Here is a 22,742-nt window from a genome sequence, read left to right on the forward strand (position 1 = left end):
TATCGCATTATAGAAGGAAACACGCCCCAAATCGAAAATATGTGCCCAGTGATATTAACATTAAATTAATGCATGCAGATTTTCTACAGAAGTTCCCCGAAATGAAAGTTTCATACGAACTTTACCGCCAACAAGTAGCTGAGATGAATATCTCGTTTGCTGTGCTCGGTCATGAGTAGTGCTGGCAATGCGAAACATTCAACCTTCACTCCAAAAACTTAAAACATGATAATTAAAATACTGAGCCCGACTGCGATGATTGCCAAAAATTAAAAAATCACTATTAAAATGCCATAGAAGCGAGAACTGAATATAAAAATGACGTATCTACAAAAGCAGGATCTGAATCATTATTTGCTTCTGCAGACTTGCAAAAGGTGGTTATTATATCACAAGTATAATAAAGTGATCACTGAAGAAAATAAAGAAATCACTGTGAAATGTTTAAAGAAATCATTTTTACACCAAGGATCATTTGTTTTAACGAAAGCTTTGTTGCTCTGGGAAAGCAATCCCTTGGCTGGAAGAAGTAAATCTGATCTAATATCAACCTTTTACAAATCCCTGTTGTTTCACCGTGATGCTAAAGAAATCACAATTTGGCTAGATAACTGCGCTTCGCAAAACAACAAGAATTGGGCCTTGTATGGCTTTTCTGTTTTTATTATTAGCTCGTTAGAAGAACTGACCACACTTTCATGTCCGCTGACTCTTGCCAAGTGGAAAAGTCTTTAAAACAAACAGGAAAAGTATTACATTTCGAGGATTTTAAAATATGTGTCAAAAAATCAAATAGTTCAAGGGTGGAGATGATTGAAATGAGCCATAATGATTTTTACAAAATTTTGACAATTTTTTGAAAATTACACTTAAACCTTATTTAGCAAATTTTGTTGAGGTTCAATTTAAAAGGGGCTTTAAAATCCTTTTTATAAAACCAAATTTAGTGGACCATTGATTGAAGTCAACTTTCTATTGGCCAAACATTATTAAAATGACCTACCAAAACCTGCGATCAGATTGGCCCCTAAAGGAATTGACAAGGATAGGAAAGCCAAACTGCTTGCAAAAATTACGAAACATTGTTCCGGCAAATCGAGTATCTTTTTGGTAAGATCTGCCAGTGAACGACGGAAATGATATTAAAAGTTACTAGTATTAGATAATGTATTATTTTTAGTTAATATATGTTGCTTCTTACAAAGTTTGTGTTCTTTGCTTTTATGTTATTTGCTAAACTATGAGTACTATACTGCAAAATTACTTAATATGTCTATACCTTAATCGTATGAGAATACTAAAACAAAAACTCGTATCTAACAAAAGTCAATTTTTTTATCAAATCCCGAAATTTACAACCTTTAGATTTCTTGTGTAAGTTTATTAACGTGAAGTCCACATTGAGACCTTAAAAAAGAACAGTTTTGCAAATAAGCGCAGATGGCATGTCATAATTTACAAATTGCTTAATATCTCAAAACTTCGTTTTTGCAGATACGACTTCCTGTCTTAGCAGGGCAGTATTGTAGCAGCCTTCCAGTTGCTCTTGCACGGTTCTCACTAGGGGCTCCTATTTTAGTTTCTTCTTTACGCGTTCATTTCTTACTCTATTTATCCCCACTGTCTGTGTTTTGCTCTTCACAGTGCTGTTTGTTAATGCTCGATTATCGGCGACATTCATGAGAAGGTACCATTCCATTCGTCTTTTAAACTTTCACGTTTAAGTTCTAAAAAAATGTATTGTACAAAATGTTACGCGCTAATTACAATAAATAAGTCTGCTAAAGATAGTTAAGATTAAAAAATTAAGTCGGTTACCTAAAGTCAGCCACGTAAAGAGAGCAGAAAAATACGAGCTGACAAGTAAAGGACAGAAATCGCTAAGAAATCCCAAGAACTCGGGGCTCGAAGATATTGAGCAGATTGTTTAGCAGCTGGTCAATCTTGAGAAGGAGAAGGCGAAGAAGAAGCAGCAAATGCACTTAAAGCTTCAACTTTGACTTGGTGGAAAGCAATATCTTCAATGTCCGTCCTCAATCTTCATTCAGCAAATTAATGAAGTCTCAGTGTTGTTTAGTATCTTCTTTTCCTTATTCGACTAAACACTTTGGAACTGGCAATTTTCCACTCATCCGGAAGCGGATATGATTATTTATGTTTAAGTGGGTTACGTAAAGGCAGCAGAAAGATACGAACTCCTGAGTCGAGAAAAATTATCACTCACGCCAGACCTCGAGGTTGAAGAATTTAAGCAGAATGTTTAACAGGAAGTAATTTTTCGCGGGGAAAGACGCAATGTGAAGAATCATGTGCACCAGCTTCCGCTTTGAATTTCTTTCAGCAAATTAATTAAGTTTTACTCATCTTTTCTGTCTACTTTTCTTCAATCACCAATCACTTCGGTACCGGCACTTTTCCACTTATCTGGAAGCGCATGCGATTATTTAAATTTAAGTTCTTTTCATTCTATTTCTGTTTTAAGGCATCTTCCACTTTCGTTCAAATATTTGAAAAATTAAATACTTGAGATGGTTTGGTTTAGGTCAATGGACATTTTTTGTCACTTTCGCATCGTGTTACCTTTTGCCCTTTATCTGCTCTCATCACTATTTAAAGCACTTTCCCTCTGTCATTTCCATCACGTCTGCATCTAGTTTATTACTTCCTATTCTTGTAYCGCCGCTATTTTTTTAGTTTTCATTATACTCATTCTTCAACTTCTTGCAGCCTACTAAGTTCAAWTTCACTACCACTAAGTTTAATTTCAGTTCTGAGTCGCTTTTTACCGAAAAACTTTGTTGACAAACAAAAAAGTTGGTTTAATGTGGCGTCCTTGCAACCTGCTCTTTTTCTAAAGTAATTTTCGCGGTTCCTCTCACTAGTTCTTCATTGTTTCCTTAAGTCTTGTTTTTAGAAAATCTCCCACTACATTTTCTTGGCAATCTTTTCCTCTTCACTCAGGCGTTTTTCTTCTTCCCCAGCCTCTTATACAGTTTAGTAAGACATCATTTGATGACGAAACATTTCGGTCCAAGCGTTAGCTGTAGCTCTTGTAGATGAACCCAAATTTTCGCTATTAAATGATAAATATTGTCGATCATCCATTCTGGTTAGACGAAGACGTACGGCGCACGAGGTTTTGCGACGTCTAAAAGCTTCCAACCCATATATTTGTCTTATTAATTTGGCTCATTAAATTGGGGGTAATATTAAATCCAGATACTTAATAAACGTAATGGAAATTCAGCGGAGCACAAAATGTGTTTATTTTAGGATAAGCGAGTGTGTGCGACGGTTTTTATTATGATTTAAACCGTATAATATATCCCTTTAGTAATTAGGGCCTTGGGGCATACCGTCTGAGTTACACGTTTGCCAAATTACTGCTTTGGGGTCGCTTCAAACGATAACTCTGTTTTTGAATAAATGTGATACATTGAACATTCAGCTAGTCAAAATACAGGTTTTGTTAGAAACATATGTGTGAGTGGAACAAGGCAAGGGATTTGGAGCGAGCAGTAGAAAGGGACAAGGCCACACCTGGAGGCGTGGCCTAAAAAGCCTGTGTTAAGCTCGCTGTCGTTTTCCTTGTCTAATAAACGCATTGATTGACATTTGGCCTTGTTCCACTCAAGCAGTCGGCAAAAATTGCCTTAAAAGTTTCTTTAATTTTTGCAGTGATTGCAACCGTCTGGAAAATCTGGGTCATTAATGTCTGTTATTCTTGTGCCATTTTTACTTACATTCAATGAGGACTAACTCAGTTGAGACTTGATTTTCCCGGAAGTGTAATTTTTAAGGAAAAGTCTGATCGATTCAGTCAACTCCGATGTCTTTTGCGATAAAATAGTTTGTGAAGGACGGGTTCAAACTTGACTTGTGATTAAGCACAATGTAGTTAACACAGCATGAAAACGTTTTAAAATAATTTTTGTTTGTTTCAGCTGCAAAATTGCAACGCAATGTAATCCGCAGCCCAGTTTAACAATATGGATGTTCCATGGTTCGACCTGTTTCGGCTCGTTTTCATCTTGTCGACCCTACACTTCACGGCTACATTCAAACAAGGTAAATGTATTTTACATGTTGTAGCCTTTGGTTAATCAAAGCTAAGAGAAGATTCGAAAGGTGGCGCACACAAGTGATGCCTAATTGAAACATCAACTAAATCATCCGGTAATAATTGGGTGAAAAGTCGCGATAATTACGAGTACAAAGTCTCCGTACAATTACGCGTAGTTCGACAGTAAAACGCAAAGCAAGAGAAATCCATTTGCGTATGAATGTCTTATGGAGATGCAACATCCATAATTAATTATCACCCAGACACGAAACCATCGTTAATTTCTATTTTAGAGAACAATCTATTTTCATCTTGCTAATCCACTGTTTCCGAGAACGAAGCTGAAGCCACGGTAAGATTTGATGAATTCGCTGTTTCTGATCCTTTTGTGTCGGTTTCGAGTAATGACTTGTTTGTTTTTCGGCTTCTTTGCCATCTCGGGCCTGAAAAATCAGATGTACTTCGACAAATACGATACGAAACGGTTCTCGTGCTAATGAGCACTCAGCTCTGATTTAATCGTCACTAAAGTCTCGTAGTTTGCCAGATCATTTTTTAGTTATTTTGCTCTAAGGGTTTTGTGGTTTTTATGTTAACAAAACACTCTTATTACTGGTATGAAACATGAATATTTCAGTGTGAAAGAAATTCGAATTCGGGGCAAATCCATCAATCAGTGTCACCTACCTAGCTTGATGGTTTATGCCCTAATAAATCTCATCATTCGGCATTTCTATGCTAAGGACATGTCATTCGTGATTCCGCCAAAAAAATGCTAAATGTTGGCTTACATATGCAGAGAGGGGAACCTTATAGATCTCATTCACTTAAACGTTTGGAAAAGCGAGAGCTATCAGACCTGAATGGGAGCGAATGGCAAATACGTATCATATACATTCTCAGAATCCAGCCATTTTCTTTCTAAATAGCTTTCTTTCTAGGTGAAAAAGGACTTATTTAACAGTGCATTATGAAGCGTTTTTAATCAAGCTCAGTGGCACACTTTTACTTTAGGAACTTGTTCCGTTCAAACTCAAAATTTATTACCGTCGAGAGGTGTGTTCGCTTCGGCGGCAAATTCAGACCAAACTTCTCAAAATTGCAAATTTTACAATAAAAATTCGGATGATTGCTAAATGAAGAAGTGTAAGGGCATTTTACATATCAAGTTTCAATTGGAATCTTTCAAGTCTGAAATGTTTCTGTTGCGCGAAAAACCGGTCAAAAGCTTGAATGTTTCTCCATAAAAGAAGAAACGGCGCACAAAAGTTTTGTAAATTAATTGTCGGGATGCAGTCAAGATAATGTTCATACCAGACGCAAATGCTTGAGAGTGGAAACTCTGAAGTGAGCGTACCTTAAAGAAAACAGGCAAGAAACTTAAGGCAAAGCTAGCAAGGGAAAAACCGAAAATGTTTTAATGATTAAGAGACTGTTGTGAAAATATTGTGTTATAAACGACTTAATTTTGGAGATTCAGTGAAGATCATTTTCATTTTCGGACAAAGCCAAAATGTCTGAAAATTCGCAAGAAGCCAAACAGTCGCTGCGAAATTTCCTTAAAATACCACGCAACTTCAAAATCTGGCATAGGGCGAACGAACCAAAACACCCCAGGGGTTGAATGTAATGTTCGGTCAAATATTAACCGGAGGGTTGGTCGATATTATAATCCCCCTTTTAATTGGGAACGGATTAAATCAGGGCCCAGGTAGATATTGCGATGTTGTGTATACTATTAAATTTTGACGCGGACTAATGGCCTGGAAAAATACTGTTTTGTGCGTTTGTTATGGGAATTCGTTTCAATTTGGGGCGGCCCATTGGTCTTAGTGATGGGGCGCGCCCTTCCCTAAACGCATCACGAACACTTCACGACTCGAAAAGAACACAGAAATATTCTGCGTGTCGATGAAAATGTGGACATTCTTTTGCAATAACTACTTAACACAGTTCTTATAAAAATTGCACGCACAGAAGATTTTGACAATGAAATATGTACATATATTTAGTACGTATATATAGAGGTAGATAACATTGTATGTTGCGCTCACAAACCTAATTAGATCTCGGCTCTATCTGTAGATTGCCCTCATGGGAAACCTTATCTGCAGCACCATCGAGAAAGTAACTTTATGGCGCTGTAAAATTGCCCCTATAAAGTACCTTACGTAAAAACACAAATTGGCCAAGTTATATGCCGCTTTCGAGTGTCCAGGTTAATGGCTGAGCATATTTTAACTTTTGAATTAATATGGAAATTTCATTTTTATTCCGCGTTGGACACGAACGATATAATTTACGTAGCTACCTATCAGGCCATAGCGTTTTTTTAATTTAAACATTTATTTTATGATCTTGTGATTTGTTTTTCAAGCTGTGTTCGCTTGTTCCACTCTTGACGATTAGGGAAACAAAGTCCGCAGCCAATGAATAACAAAAACCAAAGTAATAAATATGAAATAAACAAGTCGCGATTTGCATGCCGCATACTACACGATGAGATGAGTATATTTCATGGAAAACTTTGTCCATTAATTAACAAACGAGTGCACTGGCAGCGCCAGGTAAACTTTTATCATCCAGCTATCTTCACACTCTAAAAAGTTCCTATAACTGGGAGTTTTCGATTTTTGTTTCGAGGAAAACTCGACATTAAAACATGAATACGACGCTCGCATATTAACTTCGTACTCTGATGATGACACGTGTTGTTTAGGAACTAAAGTAGTTACCTTGGATTAATCAAGGTAGTCAATTAATGCATAATACCCAGATAAGTATAATTTAATAGAGAACTGTTCTATTGTTTTTCTTGCAACATTCAAGAGAAGCTCGTAAGGTTTTATTTCAAAGTTTTCCGCACAACCTTCTCCAGACACGTTCAAGAGCAAAAAAATTAAAAGTAATAAACCAAATATAAAAGCAGTAGATATTTGCGTCCATCAATATAATGAAAGTGTAGGCAGGACTGTCAGACACCGGACTCGGCTGGGGCAACTTTTTTGTATCGAAAACTTAAGAATGTTTGCCCGGTGATTAATTGTTTCGACATGATTTCTTATGGGCTTTAGGCGGATTAGAGCTCGGAGGCAATTTTTTTATATTCGACAACTTATCCAATCAATCTGTTATCGTCCAATAAATCTGTCCGTCCAGCTAATCCGGACTTTTCAGACGTGCAAAGCCGGGACGGCCAAGTAAAGAGCCGGATTTGTGTGGGGTCGATGGAATCATGTGTGGCGGATTAGTGTTGTACACCGTTATTGTGAACGATGCAGAAAAAAGCACTGGAAAAGAAGTACACATAAATGTGAACAAGTGAACAATGAAGGAAGTTTTCAATAATGAAATGCCATGAAGAATGGCATTTTCAGCCCTTCATTTAAATGGCAAAGTAATGCATGACTAACACATTCGCTCAAATGCCATCGACCTAGCCTAAGCTCGTTACGCACGAGGAATACAAACGAGACCCATCGAGAACGACAATCAAATATTGCCCACAAGAGACCGAAGGGCGAATCCCTTTAGATTCTCTACGAGAAACTCCACTTTGTATTACAGAATCTCTACCAACTGGATCAAACAAAAAAGGATGGGTATTACAAACCCCTTTCAGAAAGGTTACTTGTCGGATCTAATGATGGAGCAGCTCTATTTCACTGTGGATGACCATTCTGTGGGGAAATACCGCAACATTATGCAAATTAATCGTGAAAATGTATCTTTGATCTTACGAATAAATGGAGTGTTTCTACCAATTTCAATACCCCTAGAAGGTCTGGCAGACTCTAAATTTGGTTGATATTCAACATCAGCGGCAGAAGGATATTTTTTTCAAAGTTTACGAATTATACGTTCAAATGTTTTCGATTTTTGGTTTTTTAGGCCGTTGTCAATGAATAGTTTAATGATGGTTTTGTTACATTTTTCACGCTATTATTTATGACTTGTTCGGCTAAACTGGAAAACAGCATGCGTTCACGATCTTTAGCCGACGATTTCTTCCTCATTTTTCATCCAAACACTTTATAAATGCATATTGCTGAACTCCTTAAGTCAAAAGCAACCGTTTGAGCTCAAAAACCACACATGTGAAATTTTGATTTTTGGCCGAAATTTTGACAAGGGTGGGGGTCGATTTTTTGACAAAACGAAAATTTTATTTTTCACTTTTAGTAGTTCTGAAAATTCAGGCTACGCGTCTAAGGAAACGAATCTATGTGGGATCATAGAGTGAAATACGCTTTAGTTACTATCTCGAAAAAAGCGTTTCCATTTTAACTAGTTTGGGAGCGACAATTTTTTTAAAAATCGCGGTAAATTTGGTCAGTACAACTCTCCTTTTGAGAAGTTGTGAAGAAGTAATGAACATAGAATGAAGTGTGCTTTATTTATTTGTGCAAAAAACGAGTCCTTAGAAAAACAAAATTCTGAGAAAGCCAAGTGTGCTTTATTTAATCCTGCAAAAAACGTTTTTCAGTTTCAACTCATTAGGGCGGAATAAATTTTTGAAAAACTACGGGTAAGTTTAGCCGCAAGTTTAACTTTAAGTGGTTCTCAATATTCAGCTTAAGTCTCTAAAAACACCAGAATTTGACAAAATATAGGGATCTATCGCTTGATTATTTATGCATAAAACGCTTCTTAATCTCTACTGGTTTGGGAGAAATAATTTTTCTCCGGAAAGTGCAGTCAAAACATTTAAGGGAACTAGATTGTCATCAAAAATAGAGTATTGCTTTATTTATTTGCGCAAAAAACGCTTTTGAATCTCTACGTTTTGGGAGTAAAATATTTCTGGAAAAGCGCGAGTAAGTTTTGTCTCAGGTCATTACAAGTCTCGCTCTTAGTAGTTCTCAAAATTCAGCCCAAGTATTTACGGAACTCAAACTTTGGAGAAACATAAAGTGAAGTATGCTTTATTTATTGGTTCAAAAAACGCTTCTTAATCTTCACTAGTTTGGGAGAAATACATTTTGGAAACACAGCGGGTAAATTTAGTCGGAAGTCATTGAAACTCTCATTTTGAGTAGTTTAGAATTGTTTGGTGTCTATTAAATGCCAGCACAAATATTTTAACTTCTACTACTACATTGAATTTATCGAAAATGCCCCGAACTGACTTATTTTCGAATGAAGAAATGCGTGATATGGTTTGTGTTTATGAGCAAGAAATTTTTAAATGCTGCCGAAAACTTCCGATTCAACTTTTTCTACTATGCAGTCGTTTGTAAAAAGGGTTAATAAATGTATTGTTTCAAAGACCTGAGCTTAAAATAGTTCTTAACTGTCTAAATAAATACAGTTTAACTTTTGTTTCTTTTAAAGTTTGAGCAAAATATTTCTTTTGTTTCAAGATACAATTTGAGCTGCCAAATTAAAAAAAGAAACACTAAAGGTTTTAATGTTAAATATCTCGAAAACGGTGAGCGATGTCGACCTGACTAAGAACACATTATTGTTCACAAAATATCGGAAAACGAGAAACTGTCAACAGAAAGTCGATATTTTAAAAGCCAAAAACTTTTTGATGTTTTCTAACGAATAGAAAATTCGGATTGCTCGATTTTAAAAACCGTCAAACACAACTTTTTGAGCGAATAGTAAAACTGGGTAGTAATCTGTCTAAAAGAGACCAAAATTGTATTTGCACTGTGACACCTTGTGCTACATTAGTTGAGGACCACCCTGTATGATTTACAGGTTCTGAGGTGTTTGGAGGCGAGAAGTTAAAAACTCGGCGCTGCTTTTTGTGTTTTTGACCCCGTATCTCTTGAACATGAACAAAATTAATATCTTTCGTCTTTAACAGTCTGTCTGATCTCCATTTGGCTTCCAGCTCATTAATTGCCAACAGTAATTCCTCTTTGTTCCAAATGAAGGAGACATTTGTATGAAAGCCACATTGAAAAATACCATTCAATTTATGTTCGGTTCGTTACAACACCTCCGGGGTTTTGCCTGTAAATCATGCATGGTCATAAACCGGGCCGGCCCAATTTGAAAATCCACAGGCCGAGAAATTTATTTGCTTTGACACTGCGAGAAAGTCAACGCAAAAATCGCCATTCTATGGATTGTTAACTTGAGAGTGAAAAATACGCTCTTGGTTTCATATTTCTAAACCTACACTGGCTGGAACATATGAATGTTACTTAATTGTAATTGAATTTCAAGCTCTTCAGAGTCAAAAGCACTCTAAAACTATAGCATGTATCTCTCTAAAACTTCTACGTAAATGTATGTTTTATAAACAAACAATCTTAGCCAGATCAAGCCCCCAATTTTGCAACTTAATTCCATTAATTACTAGTTGAAACACCGCAGCAATTGAAACTTTCTTGTACGTTGTCATGGCACATATCAGCGATTTTCGGCAACTAATTAGCATGTTTTGGTAATTTTAACCTATTAAACTTTGCTGGAAAAGTTCAGACTTTGCTCATCGTATCAGCCAAGTAATATTGTTGAACTTTTGCTAAGTTAAGAGCGGTTTGCAAGCTGTTGTTCTGGCTAGGCGAAAAATAACGTAATTCACAGATTTGTCGGTTTCACTTAAGTAAATAATTGTGTCGCTGTATTCCGGAATGGCTCCTTAGGGACGCCGCTATCAGGAAAGCCACTTTATAACGTCATAAAACTGGGCAAGGGAATTATCTCCAGCAGGAAAAAACTGCTCGCCTCGTCTATATGCTTTATATGCCTGCGCTATGTAGAGGCGCTGATTAAGTGAATAGTTAGCAATAACAGGACAATTTTGTATGCAAAATATTCAAGCTCATTGGGCATGACGATGTAAAAAAGGTAAAAAATAAAGCGAATCCAATTTAGGGCTGCAGTATCGCGGTCCTTGGGGGCCAGTATTAGGCCGCCATATCACCCTCAGCAGCCGTTTTTAGATTTTTCGGCCCCGTTTCAAGTTTAGCAAAGTGGAGTGGCCGGAGGCGACCCAATCCAAACTTTTGCGTATTGCGATTCACCCGCACAGATAATGTCGCTGGGCCTTTCGAATTATTTCGAAGAGCTTGAGGAGCCTCTAATCGAACCGTCCAGATGAGATTGGATTTGCCTATTTCATCTGCAGCTGCTCTGTTTTAGCCCGAACCTGTAATGTCCATATAGCATCGCGTTTCTTCGTAAAAATTGTGGAAAACCTTCGGCAAATTCAACTTTTTCCAGCAAATAACGAAATAGCTGGAAAATGTTGAGCAACCCACTGCTCAATCGCTTCCTAATATGCGGTCTTATGTGGAACGGTTTTGCACTGTCTTAGAAAGATTATGTCCTTAACATGGGACGGTTCATTCACATCTGGAAACTTAAGAGTATCTTAGTATCAATCACATTTTCGAATATTGAGTTACCTCCTCCTAAGGGAGTTTTTGAAGTCGTTCTTCACTTCTGTGAATGTGCTTTTTGATTCCTTTATGCGTATTTTCGTCGTTATTTTTATATCTGCATTATTACTTTCTTTGCGATGTTATTCCAAATATGCAAATATTTAATATTATCGCTTGATTTCAGCAAGCACTTAGTTTTCGTAAATTCAGGCCAAGCCCTCATTCTTCGTTAGCCTCTAGGATTTTGCAAGATGGTTGATTTTCTTGGGAATTCGGTCTGGGCAGTGGTGAAGAAAAAGAAAACTCTTTCAGCTACCAAGCTTTCGGCAATTTATTGTGGCCTTCCTCAGGGGGCTAATTGTTTGACCAACCTTCTTATGGTCAAACAATTATTCGATATCGGAAGAAACTGAACTTATCTAGAATTTTGTTCCGCAAAATTTGCAGATCCTCTTGTTCCTTTGTAAGTTTTTCATTAACAATTTTATTCAATTTCTGGTGCAAACCACTTTTTCGGTTTGATGAGGCGGTTTCAATAAAGTTACAGGTAGCTGAGGTAGTTAAATATCGACCATTACTAATATAAATCGGCGTCTTTTCTACTATTTATGATCTTGTAATGTTTCACAATAATCAAAAGAAAAGTCTTTTAAGATTTGGTCTTAAGTAAATTTAAAAATTTATAAATTGTTTTTCTGACTCAAGAACTTTCTTTACTGAAACATGAAAATGTAAGCTTATTTGTCGTTATTTGCCAAGTTTGCCCCCAAATAGTTTCAAATTTTCCCAGTAACATAAACTCAACTTTAAAGCTGATAAAAATGAACGTAAACAAACATTCAACTAAAACAATTAATGTAGATCGCCCGTGTCTTTCATGCAAAAGATTTCAACTACTTAGAGTCAATACAAGGAAGATACACTTTATGCATCGCTCGACATTGTTTGTTGTGGTGTTGTTCATTGTGGCTTCTATGATAAATTAGGCCAATTTTAAATCATTCTGCATAAGATAGAGGCAACAGTATCCGAAAAAAGCATATTAATTCTGGGGGGCTCTTTCAGAGAGAGAAGATTTTTAAGTGCCATTTCATGGGTTGGGAGCTAAAGCGCTTGAACTGAAAAAGTATTTTCGTATTAATCAGAAAGTTTTGAAAAATTAGAGTAACGGTCCCCTCATCAAATCTAATACAGTTGTCTCGTATGACGAACTAATTAATAAAGCCCAGTGATTGGCTGTTAGTATTCAGAATAGTTGCCAGTAACTGGATATCCATTAATTCATACGAAACAATTGGCATCGTTCCGATGGCCACAAGCAATTAGGATGATCCCACTACGCAAAACCGCCAACATATAGAACGAGTTGATGTGGGTTCAACTATTGACCGCTCTGGATGGGCAAACCTTGCCGCTTTGTTCCCTCAGGATAGTCTAATATAAATTTAAATAGTCGCTTTCGGACCCCGAAGAATTGCCTCACTCAGGAAAGACTGGGTTGAGGAGTTGGACTTTCCGTGCGTATTCAATTGCAATTGATCAGATTTAACAGTTTTTATATTTAACGCTGGTTAGTTGCAGAGGTTTTTTCCAACTTCGGCCTCATCAATCAAGCGATTTTCCTCGCTCCAAAAAGATTGTCTCGTTTTGCTGCACCATTTACACAAAGTTGTTTGCCGATAAAGCTGCACATCCATCAAACTAGCCTGCAGCTCCGATCAGATAAGACGGTCCAATTTCCACTTTTACGACACGACCAATTACTTTTTACACACTAACAATTTTTAAACTGCCAAACTCAGGGCGACAGTATGTCTAGTCGGCAAATCACAAATTACTTTTCGATTCTATCTTTTAACGAATTTTTAATAAGGTTTTTGTGCGAATTGGCAAATAACTGCTAGTGTTAATGGCCGAAAACTCATTAATTCCAACTTAGCCGTCCGCCAACATTCAGAAAATATTTATTAATGGGTAACTTCTTCGTCGTTTGCTCTAGTAGGGAATGGTAAGATAAATGGAAAGTCGATTCGGAATGGTCAAATTCAATGCTTTCAAAAATTATCTTGAATGATTTATTCAGAATTATATTAGCTTCCAAATATGTTCTTCAAATTCTTTCAAAATATTTCTTCACTAATATTATTGGTTTATTACCAGTTCCATAATGCGTAATGCGATTTTTTTTAAGATTAAAAAAATCTTAAAGAATCTTACATTTATTTTATTTGGGCGTAAACTCTCAACATCCATATCAACGCTCCAAGATAAAATCGTCGATATTCGCGTACAGAAAAGCTAACAATTAAAAAGATACAATTTCTACAAAACACTGACAAAAAGTGAATTAATGTTCTGAGCAAAATATACTAAATCCGTCGATATTCGATCTCAATCGTCTTTCGAGGTTTGATGACAGTCTTAATAGGATTTTAGCTTATTTTAGCGCTAATAAATAACTAACGCTTTAATTGTCACGCTGCTGTTTGTACCTGTTTTAACAGGTAAAAGAATGCACACAAAGCGTTCCGTAAATAATGCCGGCCAAAATACCTTGACAGTGGTAAGCTTTGCAACATTATTAACGAGGCCTTTTGTCAGTTTTATGGCCATCTAGTTGTTAAACGGGACTTTTCCTTGCCATACTATTAAGGCGGTTATATTTGGATCTTTCCAAAGGCTCGTCTCAGTATAGTGAACATTACCAGCACTCTGTGCAGTTGAAAGCATTTTGCGCAAGTAAACTATCTGAAAATGAGATTTTAGGTGCAACTCACTAATTTCTGTTTTGTTCCAGGTAAGAAACCCGTTTTGGCTCTGTGGGTGGTAAGTTGATTTAAAAATTTGCAAAGTTCCTTAAACCATAATGCAAAATTCGTTTTCCTGCCTCGACAGTTGCTGTCCAAATGTTAATAAATTTAAATAAAACCCAAGAATAGATAAAAATTTCTGAAATAAAACCCAAAGTTAATTTGAAACGTGAATGGAAAATACAAAGAAATGCCAGGTGTGTGGATTCAAAGCGCTCCCACCCATCATTCTATGCCCACATTCAAATGTCACCGGTCCCCCATCCTGAGATATATCTTAATATAAAAAGCCTCCCTTTGAACAACAAAAATATTTTATAAAAATAAAGTCTTCTGATAAATCAGTGACAGTTTGTGCACCTTAAAATAGTATTAATGGGACCTGTTCTCGTAAACTTTGTATTTTTCCAGACGTTTAACGTCTTCTTTATATTGGGTCTGTGTGTTATTTATAGCCAACCGAATTTTGGTTAAACAACCAGTGCATGATGGATGGGCGGTTGAGTCTAAAAGCAACCGATTGGTTTACATTTTCTGTTTTAATTATCTTATTTGGCTGCAAGAAAAGCTAGAACTTTTAGAAATTACAACTTCGCTTTTGCGCTAAACTTTCGAGAGAAAATTCATATGGCATCTGATGAACATCTTAGCAAAACTTACGCTGTTTCAATATAAATCCTGGCTTCATGTTAATTAACTCGCTTTTTCCAGCTAATTTCGCCACGTACACTTCAGACCAAATCTGTTGGATTTTGAGTGCTTTTCCAATCCTCCATTAAAAAATACCGAGTTCCTTAATCCATAAACTCAATTGACTTTTCAATATTTCACCGATTTTAAAGCCCAATTTCCAGATGCAATAACTGCTACGCACAAAGCTAAATATTAACATTATCAGATTTTCCATTTTACAGTTGCCATTTTCCTTTATTTTCGTCTCGGTCCTCGAACAATGAATGGCCCAAAACAGTCGCTATTAATTAGGGCCGTTAAGATCTGAACCCCCAACTTAAGTGTTATAACCGATTTGCATTTAATTAATTAAAGAATAAAGTTTGCGTTTTAATTAAGGATGGTTGGTTTCTTTCATTTTTATTGCGGCTGATTAATTTTTGGCGTAATAAAGCCCATCAAACCATTACGAGCCTCCAATCCTAAGTGTTATTATTGTTGGTTAATCTAATTTATGGCTGGTAATGAGCTCAGTTGTGTGCACGTTCATTCATGCATTAATTGGTGCAACAATACAAATTGTGTGTATTAAATCCGTTTATCAAGGCTTTGTTGCTGTTTTCTTCATACTTCAATGGTGAATTTATCCGGGCAATAAAAATGTTCACACCATCATTAAATGCATTCAAATGCTTCAATTAAACTGTGTCAATTTCGCATTTTTCCTTAATTAATTCGCTCAGTTCAAAAAGATTGGATGAACATTCTGTTTGTTTACTATCGAGCAATTTGAGTCCTTTTTAAATACAGACGAGTTTTTATTTATTTACTCGAATTAATGAGAGGCAAATTAATTATAACGTTTAAACCGAACTGCGGAATTAGTGCTAATGATAAGTACCCGGTCTCTCTCGCCCGCTATGTATTTTCTTGAAAACCGAAGGATTAATTGAAAGTATAAAACGAGGAAAACGGGGTCGGAAATATCGGAATTTAATTTCTTTCAACGAAAGCTCTTTGTATGATTAAGGATGTTGCCACTTGACACAATTAATTTCAAGTGAAGGTTTGCTTAGAAAAGTCGATTAGTTGGGAAACAATGAATCGGGTTTGCTGGAGAGTTTCTGCTACATTCGAAAATTAATGTTGTTTTGATACAACTTGATTTTCAAATGATAGTATAGAATGGTGCCAAGACAAAACACTTTATAATGGTTGCAAATTAGCCTAGTCATTTGTCTTTTGTTAATTGCTGAAGGTACATTAAGAAGGGTTGTAATATAAATCATGCTTCATTCCTGCTTATCAATTGATTATTATAATTCTTCTTCTTCCCTCCTCAGTTTTTAGGGCCCTCAGGACTATTCCTTCTTTGGTTTAATTGACTCGTGTTCGTTTCAAAAGTTTCGAGAAAATGGTAAAACGATTCTTATTTTACTCTAAATTTACGGATCATTTTTACGCATAAAATCTGAAGAGACAAGTCGACAGACTCGCTATTAATTACGATACTTAAGCTCCGAAATCCGTCTGAGTTATTAGAATCGCTTGCCTAGCATTAATTAAAGAGGGGCCAAAACTTTCTCCCCTAAGAATCAGTGTCTGATATTAACAAGATGATGGAAAAGTGTCTTGTCCAAGTGGGGGCCCAAGAACTGATTGTTAAATTATTTAGTGCCTTTTAACGCCCGAGCGGAGGATAAATTGTTTGATTAGGATGCTTTTACCGAGTCCCACACACAAATGTAGCTAATTCTGCAGATGTTTGCGTGTCGTATTTTCTAAAAATTATTCCTAAGAGAGGCTCCATGAGCCTTCCGCTGCTTAGGGATCGATACAATCGTCTTATTCAAAAATGCTTCCAGGGAGCTTCTATGATCCTTCCGCTCCTTAGGGATGGATACAAAAAGCCTCACTGTTATTAGGAAGCATCTCTAGAATTTGCTATTTTCGCTTGTCGGGCTAGCGCGACACAAAATCAATAATTTCGATTGCGCATTCCTTCAAGCGAAGAAAGCAATTAAACTCATATGACCGGCAAAAGGTTAAAAGTTTGTTTTAGAGAAATCAGAAGAACACGGCAAAGCTTTACGACACTGCCAATTACTTTTTGCCAGCTAGAAAGTAAATGAGATTTTTGAATCGCCAAACATAGGAAAACCTCCGGCTTGGCGATCCATAAATTGCTTTCGGGTATTAGCTTTTAACCCGATTTTTATTGTTTATTTTACGACTGAGCAAAGAACCAGGACCTCAAACTATTGCACGGTGGGGTAATTGGATTCGAAATCGAAGCATAATTGATATTAGGATTTAGCTGTTTTTTCTGTAGTCTTAAGTGTAAACTGGGTTATAAACGGTCAGTGAACTGCAAATGAAGCATATGAAGAGCAAAGCGCCAGAAAATAAGCTCTAAAAGTCAGAGGGCAAAAACAAACGGGCAACTTTACAGCCCGCTAGTGTGTGCTTGAAACTTTGCTGATTTCATCGGTTACATGTAGTGTATTCCAACCAGTGCATTGGTTTATGGTTTTTGTGTGCTCGATCTATTGTTCCTTTGCCGCGCCAATATTTCAAGTTTTCCTTTACTGTGTGCACATTCATTGGCTACGGAATTGCTGCTTATGGTTTTGTTACTTTAATGCGAATTTTTCCCCAGTTGATCCGACGAATTTCACGTTTGAAAAGCTTTAAATGGAGTTTTTTGCCAACGAAATTCCTTTACAGAATTTTCAGTTTGGGCACAGTTTCCCATAAAAGTCAGGTCCATTAACATCGATAATTCAGGAACAGCGAAGAGAATGAGGCGTTCTGTTTAATTAAGATTCGGAAAATCAATTGCAACGTTCCAGACGAAGTCTGCCGCATTAACTACCATCATTAATAATAATTGCGTTTCTCCAGGCTTTGTTTGCGGAACGGAAAAATTGAGGGAAATGAAAGTGATTAACAGAGAAAAAATTGTAGAAGCTAAGCTAAGCGGCAGAACGTTTAATAAAAATCTATTAACCGAAGCACTGATGAAAAAGTGAGGATTGCTGTCGTCTCAATAATTATTAATTATGACCCTGACGAACTTTTTCAACTTTGTCTAACAGCTAAATTGTTTTCGTTAGCCATTAATTAATGCAAGAAACTTCGCCCGAATAATGCCCCATCGTTATTAGCGAACTGACTGGGCTGTAAAGCGATGAAAGAATTCTTATTCATTCCCTTCCACAATGGCAAAGTTCCCAAATTAAGACGAAAGTTTGACGTTGTTTGGCTCATTGTACTCAGAAAAGTTGGAAATGGACGCAGGCAACAAGTGGAGGCAATTTGGCAATGTGTTATTACCTAATTTTAGTAAATTTCTAGACTCAAACGCTCTATTTTTTACCCATAAATAATTGTCTTAGTTGAGGAATGTGCTCAAACTGGAAAATACCTGAATGGATTTCGCCAATAAAATGGATTTTTCCCGGCCAAATCTGCATAAAGCGACACTGATAGGCATGTTCTTTTAATCATGCATTTGCTGCTGCTGCTGCTGAATTTCGTGGAGTAAAATCGTTGATTCGAATATTCTAATATGCGGTCAAAAACGTCTGCAATCTCAGGCTTAAATAAAACATCGGGAAAATGCTGAATGCAAATTCTAGACTCTCCAAAAGGATGTTAACTGACGAGCGACGGCGATCAGCAGATATTTCCGATTTAAACAAGTCATCAATTTTTATTTAGTTGCCATCAGTTTTAGAGCGAATTTTCCAGTTTAAAAACACACCCTTTCCAGCTAATACATCGATACAGCTCATTCCTTTCCAAATTCCGCGATCATTAAAACAAAGCAACCCCGTTGCTTGACAAATCGCAATTACGGCAAACATTAACGATTGCGGTTTCGGAAAAGGAAAAAAGGGCTCAATCATTCAGAGGGGCCCTTTGCAGACCTCAGAGAAATCGTCCGTAGACGGCCTTTAGCGTTAGCAGTATCGATTTGCCATTTACTTGCATTAATATTTCGCTCAGGGAGTTAAGCGAAGTGTGTATTTAAAGGGAACTTTAAGTCATGATTATTGATGGGGTTGGCACCCTTGTAACGGGCCACCCCGCCAAAAGTCATTCGTTATTTATCGGAACGGACGTTGGAATTGCGAAAGAGCGGCAAAAACGGAAACTGGCGAATACTTAATGCGATGTTTGCAATCAGAAATCCGAGCTTTTACTTCTTTTGTGGGGTCGTCATAGCTGTTTGTGGATTTTGCGTCTTTTTGTGCCGCAGCAGAAGCGAGAAGGAGAGATTGCAATCGGCTGCTTTAACACAATATACTAGTTTTTGCTAAATAGCCCCAAACACAGAGCTGCTGTGCGGATCGGCAATATTTTAATTGATGAAAAGAGAAGATCAAAGCGCCTTTTGCCCATTTTAATTAAAACTAATGCGAGAAACGGGCGCGATTCATTGAAAATTCCAGCGTGCGAACAAAGTTAGAGAAACAGGGAGTTCGCCTATTTGAACGACTCGGTCATTAAAAGTGGAGGAGTTGGATGATGGAAATTGCTTGCAACGTTTCTCCCGCAAGCGCAGCTTGCACCATCAACTGCTGTGGATGGGAAGCGTTGCACTGAACTAAACTAAGCAAAGCTTAATGTTGGCCCACTTCCATTATTTGAGCAAATGAACGCTCTGCCAATTTGTTAAAGCTATAGGAGTTTGCTCATGGAAGCAACTGTGCAACGTTTCGCCAGTAATAAAGTTTCAACCATCTTGTGTCGATGTGATGCACTAGGAACGCTGGAATTTGATGCACTTGCGTTATTTGATACTACTTAGAGTTCGCTCCTTTAAAGGACATATTTGTAAACCTAGAGGATTTGTATGATGGAAATCCTTTCGTAACGTTTCGATAGCAGGAACCGCATACAGCATCAAAGTTCTAGCTGAAAAAGATGGGCGAATCTGCAAAGAGGAAGGATTGGACTTGCAGCACTTCCGAGGTTTGCGAAACTGAAAGTTCTGTCATCTAAAAGCCCCATTTAGTAAAACTATAAGAGTTAGATGATTGAATGCCTTGCAACGTTTCCCCAGCAAGGGCGTCTTAGACCTTTAAGTGCAATGACCCAAACATACACAGTGAACTAAAAAAATCTTTAATTTGATGTCGCATTGTAGTCTCGTAGAAAAGTCTGCCGTCTGAATATTCCATTCTGAACGCTGGAAGAACAATAGCCAAAACAGCTCAACTCGCCAGTCTAAATAAAACATCGAGAAAACGCTGAATAGGCGATTAAATCATTCAAATTCAAGACTCTCCAGAAGGACGTTACCTAACGAGCGATGGAGATCAGCAGATATTTCCTATTCAAACGAGACATCTCTTATATGTCCGAACCCGAATTTCCAATTTATTCGCTCGCTTATCTGAATTGATGCGTTCACTCTTTATTTCACAATCACTGACTCCTTTATTCACTTTCTTTGATGGTCTCAAATCGAATTCCCACACTGACCATTTGGGCATCTTCAAAGGCTGTTAATTTGCTTGCACTCGAACCGGCTGATGCGATTAGCTCCAGTGATTTAACTAAATTTTGCGACTGTTTCTTGCGTTAAACAATGATCAGTTGCAACGTATTCTGACACCAAAGGCTCAGCCGGATATAAGAGATCTAATATTCCTACCCGCAAATCCCATATCGTGAACATGAAAGAAGAACGGATCGGATCTTTCAATTTGTTTGGCGGCTTATCGCGATTGATACCCTTTACTTGACAATCACGTCGGTTTCCTGGCCCTGTATCTTTGATTTCTACTTCGTTGGATATTGAATTTCCTATATGGTGGCTTGGATGCGCCTGAATGGGTCGACACAATGGAAATCTTCGCTGGGCCCTTAATTTGACCTGATTTGTTCGACAGTAATATGATGGCGGACATAATTGCCCGAATATAGATTTTGTGCAATTTTTTAAAAAAGTTCCCTTCCAGTTCCTTAAGGCTATGGGATTTTATTAATCGAAAATCGGATAAATCTTCCAGAATTAATTGAAGTGCGGCAACGTCTACCTTCCTTGAAGATAAACCGTTTTCCCGTAGTTGATTTGTAGACAAATAATAATTAACGACTTTGGTTCCGGAAAAAGAAGGAAAAAGGGCCGCAGTAATTCTCGACATTAGTCAATGTTAATGATTCCTCTGTCTTATTACGAGGAAAATTGACGCAAATTGTTCGTGATTTGTTTGGGTAGCTTCTTCAACTCATGGGGAAAATTAGTCGGTTTATCTTTTTGAGGCAAATTGTTTTGTCAATTTGTTCACTTGATGACTATTCACTCATTGAGGTTTGGAGAATTTAGAACATTTTCCGGCGCATATGCCAACCGCTGAACACTTCAGTTTGCTTGCAAAGTTCCCAGACTCTCTTTCGAGCGACACTAATTACCATCGCTAATTAATTACCAACATGTACACCTAATGTACGTCATTAGATAATTAATCAGTGCCTGTTCACTTTGACAATTCCGATGTGTGATTTACAAGTTCTATAGACATACGAGCTCTAACAGATTACTAGTCAATAATCTAATTAGCGGTGTTTAAGACTTGCGTGCGGTGTTTAGCGAAGACGTATGTAACATGCCCCCAAAAAATGCAAAAAATGTTCAAAAGACGCCAACCAAGGGTCAAAGATTGAGGAAGTAATCCAGAAATCTGAGTTTTTGCTGACAAAGTTCCCAAAATTGCAGGCAATTGAGCTGCGTGTCTGCAAAAACCGGCGGTGATAGAGCGAAAAAGCGGATTAAAAATGTTAAGCGAATATTATTAAACGAATTAGCGGATTTGGTGGTTGAAAATCGTTAATTCCCTAATTAAAGACCAAGCGACTGAAATGATTAACGGGCAGAGCGAAAATGTATTGGTGGGCCCTCGTGTTTGGCATGAAGCTTAAGTCTGCAGATTACTGAAGACTCCGGCACGGCCACGAAAATATTGATGTTGGGTTTTGCATTTAGGCCTACCAATTAAAAGCGGCTACTCTCCCAATTCGAACGCGGCTTACATCGAAGCTTCATATTAAAGTTGCTTTAAAAGCAACAAGTAAATTTTGTTCGTTGTAAAACCAAATCACCTGGATGTATTGGTTTATTAGATACCGTTTGTATGGTGTATTTTTGATACATGTGTTAATGTAAATATAAATTAAATTACGTTTTTTCTTTCTAATATAATTCCGGGAAATTGAGAAAATTCTCTATACACATTTTTCTGTTGAAGAAGGCACAATAATCTAAGGCTAATAGGCTCGAAACTGGTCCTGGGGGTGCCTGAGGTTGGCGAACCTCGAGATTTGCACTCACTGCAATAATTATTTTGGAAAACTTTACTTATTCAAATTATTTCAAATTTCGTTTGGTCACACACTAAACCTTGCGTTATAAAAAGCTAAACTTGACTCTTAATGCACAGTTTTATTTTGAATAAATGACACTTCGAAGATGGCAATGTAAAATGGGTAAATTTAGCAAAATCCTTCCCAACTTCAAGAATTGTTTTGGGAAAATCCTCTTGACCAAATGATTTGAAATTTCAATTGGGCACACAATAAATCTTGCGTTATGAAATGTTAAAGTCAGCGGCTCAAGGTACGTTGTTTCTTTTGACAAAATGGCATTTAGGAGATGATAATGAAAATAGGAAAATTTGCCAAAATTCTTCTCGATTCAAGAATTATTTTATAAAAATTCTGCCGTAAAAATGATTTGAAATTTTTGTTAATCACACAAGAAACCTTTCGTTATAACTCGCTGAGGTCGATGTTTCAATGCACAATTTTGTTTTGAAGAAATGACACTTCGAAGATGGCAAT

At 37.1% G+C, this 22,742-nt stretch overlaps 1 protein-coding gene across 3 annotated transcripts in view; it reads left to right on the forward strand.

The window, feature by feature from the left end:
• The window catches only part of LOC109545465, a 102,433-nt gene that overhangs the window by 51,564 nt on the left and 28,127 nt on the right, over nt 1-22,742 (forward strand). For all 3 annotated transcript variants that reach the window (XM_019916182.2, XM_019916181.2, XM_019916183.2), the window contains exon 2: nt 3,945-4,068. In XM_019916182.2, coding sequence (XP_019771741.1) covers nt 3,990-4,068 — 79 coding nt within the window. In that variant the 5' untranslated portion in view covers nt 3,945-3,989. The remainder of the gene's footprint in view (nt 1-3,944; nt 4,069-22,742) is intronic.

This window comes from Dendroctonus ponderosae, unplaced genomic scaffold, assembly GCF_020466585.1.
Source record: "Dendroctonus ponderosae isolate FM_Combo_2020 unplaced genomic scaffold, Dpon_F_20191213v2 Dpon_F_20191213_5, whole genome shotgun sequence".
NCBI classification, from domain to species: Eukaryota; Metazoa; Arthropoda; class Insecta; order Coleoptera; family Curculionidae; genus Dendroctonus; species Dendroctonus ponderosae.